Genomic DNA, 18084 nt, shown 5'->3' with positions numbered 1-18084 from the left:
CATCTGGATACACCATGATCTTATCGACATAAACTATCAATCCCAAGAGGTAATGCAGACAATGTCAGAAAAGCATTCCTTGGTACCAAGAGTGGGGCGTTAGGATTATTCGCTGCTGCCACTATTTCCTCCTGCTACAAAAAACAAACAGGACTTCTCTTTCTCTTTTGCTCTAAGCGTAGTATTAATCTGTTTAATTCCTCTACTTCATTTAAATAGTCAACTAGAAGGAGTGATATAATCTATTTGTACGTGAAAAATATATCAGGAAATCCGTAAGAGTAGGCAAAAATGTTACATTTTCTGGCAAGCAATACATACTCATGAAGATAAAATGGAAAGAACACAGATATGAGTGAACAATTTTTATTGAAACCCTCAAAGATTAAAGAGGACCAAATGGTGAGTTTGGGTACCATAACAGAAAATCTCACCTAACTGTACCATCATTCACAGGAATGAACAAACCCAAACACGACAAAATTCAAATTCTCATGTAATTGCTACAAGTGAATGTAAATGAACTAATCATTTTATCATAACCTTCCTTTAATCATACGAAAAAGGGAATTTACATGGCATAACAAAAGATATGCAAAACTTAATGAAAACACAATTCTCTTAAATTTCTTAAACTTATTTTTAAAGGATGCAGAATGCACTTGAAATGATTAAATAACTTAAGCTGATTCTTTTTTTATTGCAAACTGTTTTAACATCAGCTTAACCCCCATGCATGGTATTCAAAAAGAACACAGCTTTCGAATTAGAAAGATCACTTAAATTAAAAAGAGAAATTAAGAACTAAAATTAGGAAAAGGCTGGATTTCTTTTGAAAGGAATCTTCAAGTACCAATATGTATAGAGAAATACTAATTTTGGTTACAGTTTCCTCCTTACTGTTAAATATACAAACTATAATACCTTTCAAAATAAAATACCCACATAAGATAACTTTAATAAGAAATATTCAAGCCAGAACTTGGAAAAACATTAAGCAAGAAATTTACTGGGCTGATAATGTCTTAATTTGTGATCATTCAAACATTTGATGATGTGTCTCCTTTTGTAGACCCCAGGCTCTCTCCCTTTTGGTCCCCACAGTTAAGAGACATTCAGCTGGTTGTACTTGAGACAACCTGTAATAATTTCATTTAGAGGAAAAATATTTTGCAATATAATGACAGACCAAGAAGGAAGAGAAGGTGGGTGCTCTGGAGAAAACTTATATGAGAAAAACACAAAATTATCACTTGAAAATAAAAAGTTTTTTTTTTCCAAAGGAATGCTGCACCCATTTCACTTAAGATTAGAAATCCAGGTTAAAGGCACTGGGATGTACTCCTCACCATGAATAGACTCTCAATTACACTTATTCACATGTCTGAGTCTATTGCAATCAGCCTGCTTGCTGAGTGCTTCCATGACACTCTTACATAAAAACCTAATGTAAATTAAACATGTTTGAAACCGTTTATAATGTAACTAGTTTTATAAAAATATCCAGAGTTGCTAATAAAGCACCAAGAAAAAGACAACCTCAGGGGGAGGACTCAGATCCTTCCTACAAGGTCACCCTTTTATAATATTCTCTAATAGGACCTCCAGAATGACAACAGTCATCTTTGACATGTCCTACCTATGTAATCTTAGGGATGTAGAACATTGCTGTGGTGACTATACCCAAATGCCACTTTTCATTATAAATAGTTAAGAGACATGTTACAAGATTTCATGGCTTACTCTTAAAAAGGTAAAATAGGTGCAATTTTCCTTTAAGAAAGTCTTTATTTTATAATATACCATTAATATTTTGATGTTCCCTTCAGTAAACACTGATATAACTACACTGGGACTACCAAAGAACTGTGTAGTAGCTATGGTTATCTACAAATACTGTTTTCACTTGAATACAGTATTTGCACATTTTAAAAAAACATTGTACGAAACAAAATTATATAAATGAAAGCCTCAAAGAAATATCCATCACTAGGTTTTTGAGCTGAAGTGACCAAAGACCATAGTAAATGCAAACATTTCTAAACATGATGTAAACATAAATGAAGTAATGCAAAAACATCAAGGTATTCAAATCTACTGTATTGCTATTTTCACCCTTAATGTATCTTTCTACATAGCTTTCTCCTTTTGGAACGGTAATACATGGGGCAGTACATTATTTTCATAACCTTATGCCATCAAATCAATTAATACAGATGCTTGACACATTTAATTATACAAAATCAATTTGCTTCAAGATACAAAATTAATGTTGATATGTAATTAATGAAAAAAATAAGATGTTAAAAAGATAACTATAAGAATATCCAGATATATGCTGTATTCCCACTGATATAGATCTGATCAATAAAACATCAACACATTCACTTAGATACTGATTTAATCCATGGATCAAGGCCATATTTTCAAAGTATTTTAAGGATGCCAGGACACTGCAAAAGCTGGAGAAAAGAGCTGAGGAACAATATATGCTTGCTAAACAAGAACTATGTTTATTTAGCTAGTGAATACCTAGAGTAATAAATTTTTACTTCATGATAGCAATCAGGCTCGCAAACACCCAGAAATAGGAATTAAGGGTTTTAAATGTAGTTATAAAGGTCATAAAAAGTCTGATTAGACTGAGGTACATTTACTCAAAATTTTGAGATTCATTAAGTGGTAGCAAACAAAATAATTCCTCAGACAAATGCACATTTTTCAGTATACATATTAATGGGGGGAGGAGGGAAGAAGAATGTGCATTAACTGGTGAAATCCACCAAGCTGCATATCAATATTCTGTTACACCAAACAGTTTGAAGACAAGGGAAATGTTCTAATATAATTTCAGATTATGTTTCATTTGGCTAAAATAGAGCTTAAGGTTGCTTTGCCATATTAAAAGTTTACTACAATAATTTTTCACATAAACATTTAGACTTGAACTCCAGGACTAAATATGGCATGATTATTTTGCTTTTAATCTGTCAAATAGCTAAAAATCGACAATTTAAAAACTACAACAAAGAAAAAGTTGAAGCAGTATGACTCTTACATCATTGAACCACTTCTAATGGTTAACTGTTAGTATTTAACAAATTCAAAGAGTTAATGAATCCTTGCATTCATTCAGTCTTCTGTGCCTTAGCTAGGATGCATAATTACAAAAGACAGCAGATACTGGTAAAAGCTTCAGGACAGAAAGTGCTTGACGAAGTTACAGTTCTCAAGTGTGTTTGGTGAGAGTATAAGGGCAGATGCGCTGATGAAAACCATTACGAGAAGAGTCAACTTTGTGTTAAAGTGTTCAAAGATGTCACCTTAAGCAGAAAAACAGCTTTAATAACGTCTTCTTTTAGGCATTTCCAGAGTCTACATCGTTAGTGTTGTAAATTTAACAGGACATCTTCATATGGTTATTGTTTGTTTCTATTTCTCTCCTGAAAAAAAAAAAAACACAGAAAGAATTACAATGAAAAACTCTCATTATTTAAAGATTTAAACTATATGCACATATAATGTAAATCATCTCCACATAAAGTTCAAGTACTAATTCAAGTAATTAAAAACAACTGATAATTACCTCTATATACCATAGTGAGATTATTACCACAAAACATTTTAAATAAAGAACTCCCAAACACAGACCACAAAACATTTTAAATAAAGAACTCCCAAACACAAAGACCTATTTCAGGAGAGTATAGATCCTCTCCACATCCCTATTGTTTGTTTATGATGAGAATATAATAACGTCTTTATAACCTTTCAACGAGTTTTTGATCTTGAGGTGTCAGACTAAAAGCTATTGGTTGAGGTAGGGGTAGGAGAAAAAGGTTAAAAGTTGCATTAAACTGCAGTACAATTGCATTCAATGAAGATTTCAGATTAATAAAAAAACTTTAAATCACAAATTTCCTCCATATCTTACACTCTCTCTTTCAGCACACTATAACTTTTCGCATTAGAAAGTAAAACGAGGCCAGGCGCGTGGCTCATGCCTATAATCCCAGCACTTTGGGAGGCCGAGACAGGTGGATCACCTGAGGTCAGGAGTTCGAGATCAGCCTGACCAACATGTCTCTACTAAAAATATAAAAATTAGCTGGGCATGGTAGCAGATGCCTGTAATCCCAGCTACTGGGGAGGCTGAGGCAGGAAAATCGTTTGAACCCAGGAGGCGGAGGTGGCCATGAGCCGAGATCGCACCGTTGCACTCCAGGCTGGGCAACAAGAGCAAAACTCCATCTCAAAAAAAAAAAAAAAAGATGAGTGTTAGACAAATTCAGTTGAATGCTGGCTTATAACATAATTGGGAGAAAAATTATAATTCCTATTTTAAAAAGCAAAAACTACTTGAACAAAAGTTAAACTGAGTCAAATAACGTTTATTAGTAATCAAATATTTTTAATATTTCTGATGAAAAAATGACTAGCATTGTACATGCCTATCAACTGAACACATCAAGTAGTTTGTACAACCTTGTTTTAATGTGTAACTTAGTGGTTCTAAAACAAGTATCAGAGTCACCTACCTGGATGGCACGTCTGGGCCCCAGAGGTCTGACATGGAACCTGAGAATCTGAATTTCCAACAAGTTCACAGGTGATTCTGGACTGCTGGTCCAGAAACTGTACTTTGAAAACCACTGGTGTTTAACACATTATGAGACTCTCACTTTGTTTTTGCTACTCTCATTTTATTTTTGCATGAGTAAAAATAAAATGTTCTGTAACAAATACAAATCATATTTTGCAAGTGGTCAATTTAGTTTTCCATCCCCTGAAAACTGTATTGTAAATTTCAAAGAGAACCTCAGCTGTTTGTTACTAAAAGTCCTTTCTTTTTTATTTTAATACATTCCTGGAATTTGCAGAGCATTATTTCACACATAAAGCTAATAAAAGAAATGTCCTACTACATAACTATAAATGAAACTATTTCATAGACTAACGAGTATCGGTGAGATACACTGAAATGGAAGACTAAAATAACAAAAACAGACACAGCTAGCTAGATTAAGTACATTTCAAAAGAGTAAGCAAAAACAAAAATCCCACAATATCAGCAAAGGAAGAAAAGATAAAACAAGGATTTGGTACCATGAAGCTGTAGTCTAATTTTACAAAGGTCCTACAACTTTTCACAAACCAGTTGAAACATAAAGTTTAATTCACTGCTAAAGGAAACAAATAGCTTTAGATGAGAAATTTGGAAGCATACTCTAATAAGCTAGATACGAAATACATAGAGAGATTAAGTAAAAAGATATAACGGCAATCTGCTCATTCTCCCCATAAAATAACTGATCAAAACTTGAGAGAAATTTCTCAACTCCATGAAGAGTCCTAGAAACTACAGGAAAAAAATGCAACTTTTCTTAAGGATAAGTTAGACAAAGAGTAGTTTAATGCCAGTAAGATGATCAGTTATAACAATGAGGACCACATGTTATGCTGTTTCAGTTTTAATTGTAATCAACTATGTACTTTACATGAATCACTAAAATATACAGATTACATATATATCTATCTATATATAAAATGCATAACTCCCAACTCAATGGACAAGGGGAGAACAAAGAAAATACCCCAAAAGGACAGAAAAGGAAGAATGAGTTTCAAAAAAATCTAGATTAGAAAGCACAAGAGGGTAGAAATAAACATTTGTATCATTTAAACTAGGAGTCACAATAAATGTAGGCCCATCAATGAAACCACCAGATACCAGCTAAGAAAACTTTAAAATCCCATTATACATAATTTATAAGAAATAAACCTAACACACAAGGAAAGAGAAGTTAAGACTAATAGAGACATACAATAACACAAAGCAAATGAATACTCATACAACTATACTAATAACAGACAGTGGACTTAAAGTCAAAACCACTGTTGGAGACACAATGGTCACCACATGCTACATAACAAGTTTTTGAAAAGCTGTAACAATACTAAACTAGAACTACAATTTTAAATATATTAGTAAGTTGTCAAGTACAAAGAGAAGCTGACAAATTTCTAAGAGAGCAGGAGAACTTAACACATTTACACATTAGTAAAAATATAGATTGAGTATACAGAATACAGAAAACTGAGACAAATAATTACAAGGTACATATTTTACTAAGGTATACAATGAACTACTATCCAGTGAATCTTAATAAATGTCAAAGAATTAGTGTCATACAGATCACATTTTCTGACATCAATTTTGGAAATAAAACAGATAACAAGGAAAAAAAATCATGTTTGGTATTTCTAAAACACAGTTCTAACAGTCTCCAAAACATCATAATGGAAATTAGAAAAGAGAAACAAAATTAAAAGCTGACGTTCTGGGGGGGGGAAAAAAAACAACAGAAAAGTCTCTGAAATTACTGATTTTTAAAAAATGAAGTCTAGATATGAACACTTAGTATTATTAGTAAATGAAAATGTTAATCATGCTAATATGCCAATAAATCTGAATGTTAAAGACAAAAAAATAACAACTTTAAAAAGGTGGAGTTACTAAGAAGTGCATGGATTCAGTATATATTTGAAAGTAACGTCAACAGGACTTACTGATGGATTAGATCAGGGGTTAGAAAGAAGTATCAAGTATGAGCCCAGAACTTTTGGCCTAAGCAACTGAAAGGAGAGTGGTATCATACCATCTCCTCTACTAAGATGAATAAAGTTTGGAGCAGGCAAAAGAACAGGAGTTATGGCCGCGCACGGGGGCTCACACCTGTAATCCCAGCACTTTGGGAGGCTGTGGCAGGCGGATCACCTGAGGTCAGGAGTTCGAGACCAGCCTGAACAATCCCATCTCTACTGAAAACACAAAATTAGCTGGCTGTGGTGGCACATGTCTGTAATCCCAGCTACTCAGGAGGCTGAGGTAGGAGAATCACTTGAACCCAGGAGGCAGAGGTTGCGGTGAGTCAAGATTGCGCCACTGTACTCCAGCCTGGCCAAAAAGAGTGAAACTCCGTCTCAAAAAAAGAAAAAACAAACAGGAGTTACAGTAAATTTAGGCTGCTTATGAGACAACTAAATAAAGATGTCAAATAGGCAACTGGATACATGAGTAGCAGACAGGGGAAAAAGGTCCAGGTGGAATACAAATTTGAAAGTCCACAGAGCATGGTAAAAATCCATCAACTGAACTCAAGTCCTCCCAAAGTTTATGATCCATTTTTTAAAAACCTCTGCTTTAAGACCAAAAAAACCCCACATTTATATTAGCAAGATGGACTGTGTCTGATAGTGTTACTATTAAAATATTTTAACACAATATCTATGGGCATACTATCAGCTACAGACCACTAGAAGCGTGAGACTAAGAAACGATGAGCGGCCAGATGCAGTGGCTCAGGCCTGTAATACCACACATTGAGAGGCTGAGGCAGGTGGATCACCTGAGGTCAAGAGTTCAAGACCCGCCTGGCCAACATGCGGAAACCCTGTCTTTACTAAAAATACATAATCAGCCAGGCGTGGTGGCATACACCTGTAATCCCAGCTACTCAGGAGGCTGAAGCAGGTGAATTGCTTGAACCCACAAGGTGAAGGCTGCAGTGAGCCAAGATTGCACCACTGCACTCCAGTCAGGGAAACAGAGCCAGACTCCGTCTCAAAAAAAAAGAAAGAAAGAAAGAAAGAAAAAGAAAAAGAAAGAAATAAATTATGAGCTATCAGTGATATCATTAACTTTTGATGTTATTATAAAATGAGGTATTACATAGTTAACATCATAATTACATGTACTGGTATGTTGTTGGAAAGTAACTTGGGGATAAAGGAAACCTGAATTACACAAAAACAGCCACGATCCCATATACCCGGAGAAGGACTAAGCCCCTAGTTATACTTTAGAAAAAGACACTGTGGACAGATTCTGAAATTTAAGGGCTGAATCTCTTGAGGAAAAACTAAGTGGTACCGGGCTTCTTCCCCACTGTGAACTAAGCAAATACACTGGAGACCAGCACAGGATCCTAGAGCAAAGACTGGAATTTGTCACATGGAAATGAGCCCGGAAGGAAGTTTACTGAGAACTCCTGTCTTTTTCACAGAGGTTAACAAAGGAGCTAAGACTTCCCTAGACTTCAAACCAGGAAACAGCCTGAAAACCAAGACTTTCTTCAATGTCCTAAGAGGAGCCTACCGCATGCCCTTAACAAGACAAGACAGATAAATGACTTATTCTCCTTGTAATCTTCTGTAGGTTTATCACCATTAGCAATATTTCAGTAACCAGAACTGAGTCTAAATGAGCCACAAGGGAAAAAGTAACTGTGTATCTAAAAGGCCATAGCATTCAAAAGGAAAAGAAGAATAAACACTGAGAACATAAATAACAATAAAACAGAACTGCTGAAAAAGGGCAGTGAATATCTGAAAAAGAGAAAAAGCAATCATATTACTTGATATGAAATGCAACAAACAAGCTAGGAGCAGTGGCTCACGCCTGTAATCCCAACACTTTGGGAGGCCGAGGTGGGCAGATCGCCTGAGGTCAGGAGTTCGAGACCATCCTGACCAACATGGAGAAACGTCATCTCTACTAAATAACACAAAATTAGCTGGGCGTGGTGGCACATGCCTGTAATCCCAGTTACTGGGGAGGCTGAGGCAGGAGAATCGCTTGACCCTGGCCAGGAGGTGGAGGTTGCGCTGAGCCAAGATCACGCCATTGCACTCCAGCCTGGACAACAAGAGCAAAACTCCATCTCAAAAAAAAGCAACAAACATAAAAACAATTTTGTAGCTTAGAATCTTGATTTTCAAATTGAAAAATTCAGTAGATTAATTAAGGGAGAAATGGTCACTGCTTCATTTGTGGAGTAGAATATTAAATCCAAGAAATATCTCACATCACAGAGCAAGAATAAAGAAATGGAAAGCACAAAAAGAAAAAAAATGAGAAGACAGATCCAAGACAAAAATGAATATTCCAGAAGCAGAAAAAAGAACAAACAGAAGGGTGATAAACAACAAAAAATGTCACAAAGTCTGATATTCCTCTTTGCGGTGGGTGGGGCCTGATTTCCTCAAGTGTAGACTGCACAGTGCATGACTTGCCTCTAGGGTACACAAAGGAGAAAACAGAACATTTTATGGTGGAGAAACCTAGCAGACACTACTTTAACCAATCGAAGTTAAGATCCCTAGTAATAAGATATATGATGAGATGAAGAGGATACATCACTTCTGTGGTATACTTCTTAAAAATCCATAAGCCCTAGTCTAATCATGAGAAAATATCAGCCAAACAGAAATTGAGGGATATCTTACAAAATACCTGACAAGTACTCCTTAAAAATGTAATGGTAAACAAAGCAAGATGGAGAAACTGTAACAGCTTAGAGGAGAGTAAGGAGACATGACAACTAAATGTAATCAATGTTAGTGTCCAGACTAGATCTTGAAAAAGAAAACGACATCAGTGAGAAAACTGGGAAAATCTCTGTAATTTAGTTAATATTGTACCAATGTTCATTTCTTAGTTTAAATAAATGTACTATGATTCTGTGTTAATATTAGGGAAAATGAATAAAGAATATACAGAAATTCCCTGTAATCTCTGAAACATTTCTGTAAATCTAAAATTATTTTGAAATAAAGTTTTAAAAAAATCACTAAATTTAGTAAACTACAACTTGCATACAACTACCAAATAACAAATACCCTATTGCAGAAATATGTGTGTGTGTGTGTGTATATATATTCTATAAGGTATTACTATTTTAATGGTTGCCCTGCTTATCCTTATTGTTTATGAGGATAAAAGTGTTACTGAAATTTCACCCAAAAGTTAAAGCCAGGGAATATATCAGACTGCATTTTTTTTTTTTTTTTTTGAGACGGAGTTTCGCTCGTCACCCAGGCTGGAGTGCGGTGGCACAATCTCGGCTCACTACAACTTCCGCCTTCCAGGTTCAAGCAATTCTCGTGTCTCAAGTCTCTCGAGTAGCTGGGATTACAGGCTTCTGCCACCACGCCCAGTTAATTTTTGTATTTTTAGTAGAGACAGGTTTTCACCATGTTGGCCAGGCTGGTCTAGAACTCCTGACCTCAGGTGATCCGTGTGCCTTGGCCTTCCAAAGTGATAGGATTACAGGCGTGAGCCACCGTGCCCAGCAGACTGCATTTTAAAATTAAGAATAAAAATCACAGTGTGCGTGTTTCAAGAAAAGAAGACGTTCATAAACGAACAATGAAATTAAAACATCTAATAGATTCAATTATTTAGGAAAATTAATGACTTACCAGGAATGAAATCTGCATAGGTGGCTGATAGGTTTAAAAAAATTCATGCTAAAGAGTAGAACAAGGGCCAGCTGCGGTGGCTCATGCCTGTAATCTCGGCACTTTGGGAAGCTGAGGCGGGTGGATCACCTGAGGTCAGGGGTTTGAGACCAGCCTGACAAACATGTCAAAACCCTGTCTCTATAAAAATACAAAATATCAGCTGGGTGTATATCAGTAGCTGTAAACCCAGCTACTCGGGAGGCTGGAGCAGGAGAATCACTTGAACCCAGGAGGTGGAGGTTGCAGTGAGCCAAGATTACGCTATGGCACTCCAGCCTGGGCAACAAGAGCGAGACTCCCTCTCCAAAAAAAAAAAAAAAAAAAAAAAAGAGTAGAACAAGGGCAGTAGCAGATGGATAAAACCCCAGCTGCTCAAAGCCTGCACATATGTCCACCTTTAAAGTGCTATAATACTTAGATATGCTTCTAGCATGCACTGTCCCAAGAACAGGATGGATCCTCTGGCATTAAAAAAGCAAAGGACAAAATTGTAAAGGAAACAAACCAATTCCGCACTCTAAAACTAATTTCAAAACTATACAATTATCAGGGGAAAGGAAAATGATTATGTTTTGGGGATGGAGATGTTCTGTTTTGGAAATCAACTCTTCAGATTTCTTCAACTTACATTTACATTTTAATGAGGCTCTAGCATTGCAAAATTCTCCAGAGAGGAAATAAACATTTGGCTTCCTAAGTAGACTGAGTTCTACAAAGGGTTATTTATCTTTGGTGGTTTACAGTACCCTTTATTATTTATCTGTTGAATGAGGGAACACAGTTAAGAAAAGAACTTGCAGGATCTAAATACATGATGACACAGGTTGATTAGAACACAAGATGTGTGCTGGAAGAAATCTCAGGAAAAAAGATCTGGTAACAGAGGCTCTTAAAGCCAAGCAAAGGAATGCATATGCAATTCTATTTGGGATGCCAAACTTTGGGCTCTTTTTGATAAAATAAAAATAATTATTATATTCTAGACCGTCTTTCACATGCAGAATTGTTCACTAATAGTTTAAGTATATCAAGCGTGTCAAATGCAGACAATACCAGAGCTGAATCATCTTTCAATAAATTCAGAATTTTCAGCCAAAAACAGTGAAGTCAATTTCACTCAGAAATTAGAGTGCAATGTAAAGTTTGGTGAGGATTCTCTACAATGAAAATGATTAACTCAACATCTGGTAAATTATATTTATTAACTAGAGACCAACTATAAGTACAATTTTATGCATACAATGTTACTTATGCTGTTAACGAAATGAAGAAATAGTAGTAAAATAAAGGTTTTACTGGCATTCACATAATTTCCTATGTAATTGAAAACATAATATAAACCTTTATTTTTTATTCTAAATATAGAGACAGGGTCTATGATGGCCAGTGTGGTCTCGAACTCCTGGCCTCAAGCAAACCTCCTGCCTCACTTTCCCAAAATCCTGGGATCACAGGCATGAGCCACCACACCTGGCTGTAAATCTCTACATAAATACATGCAATGGCTTAGATATTTCTCTCATTTTTTGCAATCCTTGTTTGATTGAAGACTTAGATATTTCTAGAGTGACACTTCAACATACCTAATTTGTATGTAACTTCCTTGCTTAAAAATTTTAAAAATGACTCCTCAATACTATCAGACTTTAGCTCCTTGAAGACAGAAATTTTCTTAACGAGCTCTATCCCTTAAAGTGTCTAGCATGTTCAAAAATGCCTGCTGAATAAAATGTCTTCAACTTGTGATTTATCTTTCCAACTTAATCCCTTTTTCTGTACTGACTCCCCTCCCTAAGTTTTAACTATTTTAGATTACTTCAACATATCACAATACCCTAGGCTCTGAATGCCTGTCTTGACTTTATTATGAAATCCTACATATTATCATTCAAGGCCCATCCTAAAAATTCACCTTGACACCCTGAAACTCCCAATCAAAATTGTATTTGCTAGGAATAAAGATAACATGTTTTAAATTGAATAAGGCTTTAATCTAATTTTTTGGTTTACAAATAAAAATTTGAAGACCTGATAATCATAACAAACACTGCCAGACCACCACAAATTCAAATCAGGTAGCACGATTTGATGTAACCATATGGTCCACCCATTAAAAGGTTCAAGAGTTGTGGCAGGCAGTACCACAATGGTCTCTGCATCCAGGTATTCGCACCCTTATAAATCCCCTCCCCCGAGTGTGGCCTGGACCCAATGAATGAATTGCTTCTAATCAATAGATTTCAGCAGGGGTTCAATCCCCAGTATCTCAAATTAAAGAATAAGGAAAAAAAAAAAGAAAAGAAAAGAAAAAGAAAAATGAAAGAAATTTAAAAATTAAGTTTTAAAAGAAATTTAAAAATTTTAAAAATTTGAAAAAAATTCAGCAGAGGCCACAGGGTGTCACTTCGGTAATTAAGTTACAAAAGACTGTGACTTCCGTCCTGGTAGCTACTGTCTCCTCAGCTTACTCTACTGCCCTCTCAGCTTGCTCGCTTTGATGAAGCAAGCCTCCTATGGGAAAGTCCCATGTGGCAAGGAACAGAGTATAGGCAGGCTCTGGCATACAGCCAACAGGAACTGAGGATCTTAGTCCAACAACCCTTGAGAAACTGAATTCTGCCAACAACCACATGAGTTTGGACGCATATCTTTCATCAGCAGAGTATTCACAATGAGATCTCAAGCCCAGCCTTGACTGCAGCCTTGTGAGAGGCCCTAAGGCTGAGGGCCCAGACAAGCTGTGCCCAGATTTCTGACATGCAAAAACTGTAAACTGTATGTTTTAAGCCAACGAGTTTTGAAGAAATTTATTAGGCAGTCACAAGTAACTGAGACAACAATTCACAACAGACCAAACACTATCCCTACTCATTTAATACAACAAAGGCCAAAGTACAGAGAATGGAGCTGTGATATCTTTCCCTAACTTCAACAGTATTCATGTATGAGTAGGGTAAAATACCCAACAGATTTTTATAAATTAAAAAAAATGTTTAAGCCATTCCAAGAAACAGGTAAAGTCAGTTAAGCACCTCAAACGACGCTTATGGAAGAATAACTCTTATCTTCAGTAAATACAGCTTTCTATTCATGAAAAAATATTTTCTTTCCTTGGACACACATACTTTAAGAAACTGCAAGTCACATTTAAAATAAACTATTAAACTGGAATAATTTAATGATTTAAATTATTTGTGGAAACATAAGATATTTCATATCCACCTAAGGTTAAATATATGTGCTATTCAGGTTATGTAACTGCTGAAGAAAAAGATAAATGAAACACAGCTGACCCTTTAACAAACACTGGTTTGAACTGCAGGAGTCCATTTATAATGATTTCAACTAAAGAGATAAAAAACGCAGTATTCAAGGGATGTAAAACATGCCTATATGGAGGGAGAGGCAACTGCAGAGCTTGAGTATGTGAAGATTTTGGTATTCACAAGGGTCCTGGAGTAATCCCCTGTATATACCAAGAAATGACTATAAATGAAATTCTGTCCAATTTAATTACCTCACAATTACAGTATGGAAGAAGTATCTCCCAAAGATCTATGATTAACTTGATACAGTTATCACATTGAAACATAACCACTATTAATATATTATCTGAGAAAAAAATAAAAACAAATCAATATAATGTTAACTGAAGCACCCCCTTTCCAATTCTAACTCATAAAAAATATTTACCAAGTTCAGAATAGAGTAACACTGAAGTAAAAACTCAATCATCTTGACTATTCAAAATACCACTCAATGTTTTTATCAAGTAATTATTTAATTAAATATGTAACATTATTTAATTAAATATGTTACATAAAAGTTTATTGTCTCAAAAGTGTTACATCCTGGGCCCAACTTCACTTTCTAGGAAAACATTCTTCAAATTTTACGATGTTCAAAGGAAAAGTAGATTTTACATATTAAATTTGTTTGTTAATTACAATCAACTTTTTCAGCAACAGAGAACTATAACCATAGAAAAATTTACCAAAGGGTAATAGGACAGATTTCAACCCACATCATTAAAAACCGCCAGGGAAATGTTTGCTGTTGTCACAGGTATAACTATTTTTGAAGTAATTTCTTCTACGTTAACACAAAGTTGAGTACTCTAAGATAGACCTAACATCATTTCAAAGTTATTCCAAATATGAAAAAAAATTGTATCAGGCACTAAAACTTAAATCTTCAGAAATGCCCAACTTGGCCAGGCATGGTGGCTCAAGTCTGTAATCCCAGCACCTTGGAAGGCCGAGGTGGGCAGATGACCTGAGGGTCAGGAGTTCGAGACCAGTCTGGCCAACATGGTGAAACCCCATCTCTACTAAAAATACAAAAATTAGCCGGGCATGGTGGTGCACACCTGTAGTCCTGGCTACTCAGGAGGCTGAGGCATGAGAATCGCTTGAATCCCAAAGATGGAGACTGCAGTGAGCCCAGACTGTGCCACTGTACTCCAGAGTACAGAGCAAGACTCTGTATCCAAAAAAAAAAAAAAAAAGAAAAAAGAAAAAGAAGGCCGGGCGCAGTGGCTCACGCCTGTAATCCCAGCACTTTCGGAGGCTGAGGCGGGTGGATCACAAGGTCAGGAAATCGAGACCATCCTGGCTAACAGGGTGAAACCCCGTCTCTACTAAAAATGCAAAAAAATAGCTGGGCGTGGTGGCAGGCGCCTGTAGTCCCAACTACTTGGGAGGCTGAGGCAGGAGAATGGCATGAACCCGGGAGGCGGAGCTTGCAGTGAGCTGAGATGGCGCCACTGCACTCCAGCCTGGGCGACTGAGAGAGACTCCGTTTCAAAAAAAAAAAAAGAAAAAGAAAAAGAAATGCCCAACTACGTAACAGCATAAAGAACTAAAATACACAGAAAATTCTAGAGATTTTACTATAATTATGCCTTGCTTATTTCTGCATAAACTGCAGGGCTCCATCTCTTTCGGGGGGATAAATAATGCCATGATTTGAAAGTTTATCTCAATGTTATAGGCAACTGAAAACTCTAATTATTCCTATGTGGAATTAAAAGAGCAACTGAACCAAAAATAGTCTCAGATTATGTTTCCTGATTAATGAAGATTTACAAGAACGAAGGAATATAGGGGGATTTAAATGACTCACATTCACTACAACAATGGAAAAATATCAAAAGAAAGAATCACCTCAATAGTCAAAAGTAGATTCTACTGCTATGCAGATTATTTGAATTTATACTGGACAAATATACTCAGGATTTTTATTAGTTATTTTTCTTTTCCCTTCTATTATTCAGTTCCTCTGGGGGGTTGCCATTATGAATTTAAATAGCATACTAATACAAAAATTGCTTATCAATTCAGACACTATCGATTCCCACTGTACATGAGTAATTTACCATATCACAGTGAATATGGTATATCCCACTTCTATACTACAAGCCACACTATTTTTAATTATTCCAGTGGCTATGCTTATGATTTGAAACAATATGCTTAAGGTACTGTTCCTTGATATATCTTTAAAGAATTATGCTACTGTCAGAAAGATTAGAAAATAAGTGATTTACTCTTCCTTAAACTCGTCCATCTCATAACATTCTGTTCTAAATATAATTAAATCTTTCATATTCTACTGTCCATTTCTACAAATGAAAAACACCAACAGACAGCATTTTATATAACTTCATTGATCAAGTAACACAGCGATTACACCTATAAAAAAGAAAAAATCCTACAGACATTCATACTTTGCAAATGGGAAGAGATTCTTCAAAGCATTTACACATTTAACAAATGTCTACTTCAAATCTACTGTGTGCTAAGCATTTTGCTAGGTGCTAGGGATTCAGCAGAGAGCAAAGTCAATCCTGCTCTTTCAGAGGTTATCTTCCAATATGACAAAGGCTATCTAGAAATTTTATTTCTTTTTAGCTTCCTTCAATTCTCCAAGGTCAGTGGTTCCCAACCAAGGGCCCACATTGTCAGGCGTGAAGGACGATAATGCCAATTAAGCAGGCAGGATGAGATGGCCAAAAGTTCTGATCCTCTATAAACAATGTCAACCTGTGTAACATAAAATACACATAGGGTCCCTGCTAAGAGATATTTGTTCTAGTATAACCAGGTGCTACGGGCTGTTGTTCCTTCTTGAATTCTTTTTCATTCTGCTGAAACACTTTAGGTATGGTTTTCATGAACAGCATGTGGCTAAGCTCTTTTAAGTCTACATTTCTTTTTTTAAGTCTATATTTCTTTTACTCCCTCAACCCTCTCCAACCCACCTCACTGATATAATTAAACACTCATCGTTACAGGTAAAATTCCACAAACCACTCCTCTCCATCCCTCTCAACCCAAAAATAAAGATTTTAAATTTGAGTATCCAGGGCTATAGAATTCTGATGACAGTCTGATTCTCCTTTCTTTGTAGGTAATTTGTCTTTTACTCAGGAAGCTTTTAAAATTTTGTCTTTGTCCTTTTTTATTCTTTTCTTTTCTTTTTTTTTTTTTTTTTAAGATGGAGTCTTGCTCTGTAGCCCAGGATGGAGTGCAGTGGCACAATCTCGACTCACTGCAACTTCCGCCTCCTGGGTTCCGCCTCCTGGGATTCTCCTGCCTCAGCCTCCCAAGGAGCTGGGATTACAGGTGCTTGCCAGCACGCTTCACTAATTTTTATATTTTTGGTAGAGACAGGGTTTCACCATGTTGGCCAGGCTGGTCTCAAACTCCTGACCTCAAGTGATCCTCCCGCCTTGGCTTCCCAAAGTGCTGTGATTATAGGTGTTGAGCCACCACGCTCAGTCTTTAATTTTTTTTTTCTTTTTAAGAGACAGACTTCTGTCGCCCAAGCTGGAGTTCAGTGGTGCAATCATGGCTAACTGCAGCTTCAACTTCCCAGGCTCAAGCAATACTCCAAACTCAGCCTCCCAAGTATTTGGGAATACTGGCACTTAACACCACACTTGGCTAATTTTTAAATTTTTTGTAAAGGCCAGGTGTGGTGATTCATGCCTGTAATCCCAGAACTTTGAGAGGCCAAGGCACGTAGAGCGCTTGAGTCTGTAAGTTCTAAACCAACCTGGGCAACAGGGCAAAACCCTATCTCTACTAAACAAAGGAAAAATTAGATGGGCGTGGTGGCGCATGCCTATAGTCACAGGTACTTGGGAGACTGAGGTAAAAGAATCACTTGAGCCTGGGAAGTCAAGGCTGTAGTGAACTTATGATCACACCACACTGCACTCCAGCCTGGGTGATGGGAGTGAGACCTTGACACACACATACACACACACACACTCTCTCTCTTGTAAATAGAGAGTCTCACTATGTTGCCCAGGGTAGTCTTGAACTCCTGGGCTCATGTGTTACTCCTGCTTTGGCCTCCCCAAAGTGCTGGGATTACAGCCCATTCCATTTGAAAACATTTATCTGTTTTCTTTAATCATTCCTCCTTTTGATTATTGTTTCCTATACTCTTTTAACACTCTTTTAGAGAAATACAGGAGAACCTCTCTTTCCATCACATCTTTCCCATTCTGTATTTTCATCTCTATTGCTGCGCATTTGAAATTTTTCTCTAATCTGAAGTTTCAGATCATCAACTGGATCTAAAACATGACATTTTATTAATCTGGTTACTCAGATTTTTAAAATTCTGATAATTATGTTTCTAATTTCCAATAAAACTTTCTGGTTTTCTGTTCTTTTTACACAGGAATCCTTCCTAACAATACAAATTACAATTTTGTTTTGTATTTTTAATAATCTTTCACTGCTGGAATTACTACTACTTTTAATG

At 36.2% G+C, this 18084-nt stretch overlaps 1 protein-coding gene across 4 annotated transcripts in view; it reads right to left on the bottom strand.

Annotated features, from left to right (window-relative positions):
- Window positions 1-352: 352 nt before the first annotated feature.
- Window positions 353-18084, bottom strand: part of YTHDF3 (YTH N6-methyladenosine RNA binding protein F3) — a 42388-nt gene continuing 24656 nt past the window's right edge. For all 4 annotated transcript variants that reach the window (XM_015145449.3, XM_015145452.3, XM_015145450.3 and 1 more), the window contains one exon: window positions 353-3443. In XM_015145449.3, coding sequence (XP_015000935.1) covers window positions 3420-3443 — 24 coding nt within the window. In that variant the 3' untranslated portion in view covers window positions 353-3419. The remainder of the gene's footprint in view (window positions 3444-18084) is intronic.

The sequence above is a fragment of the Macaca mulatta genome, chromosome 8 (assembly GCF_049350105.2).
Source record: "Macaca mulatta isolate MMU2019108-1 chromosome 8, T2T-MMU8v2.0, whole genome shotgun sequence".
Taxonomy (NCBI): domain Eukaryota; kingdom Metazoa; phylum Chordata; class Mammalia; order Primates; family Cercopithecidae; genus Macaca; species Macaca mulatta.
Note: the sequence above shows the minus strand (reverse complement) of the source record. Positions and strands in the feature narration are given on the sequence as shown.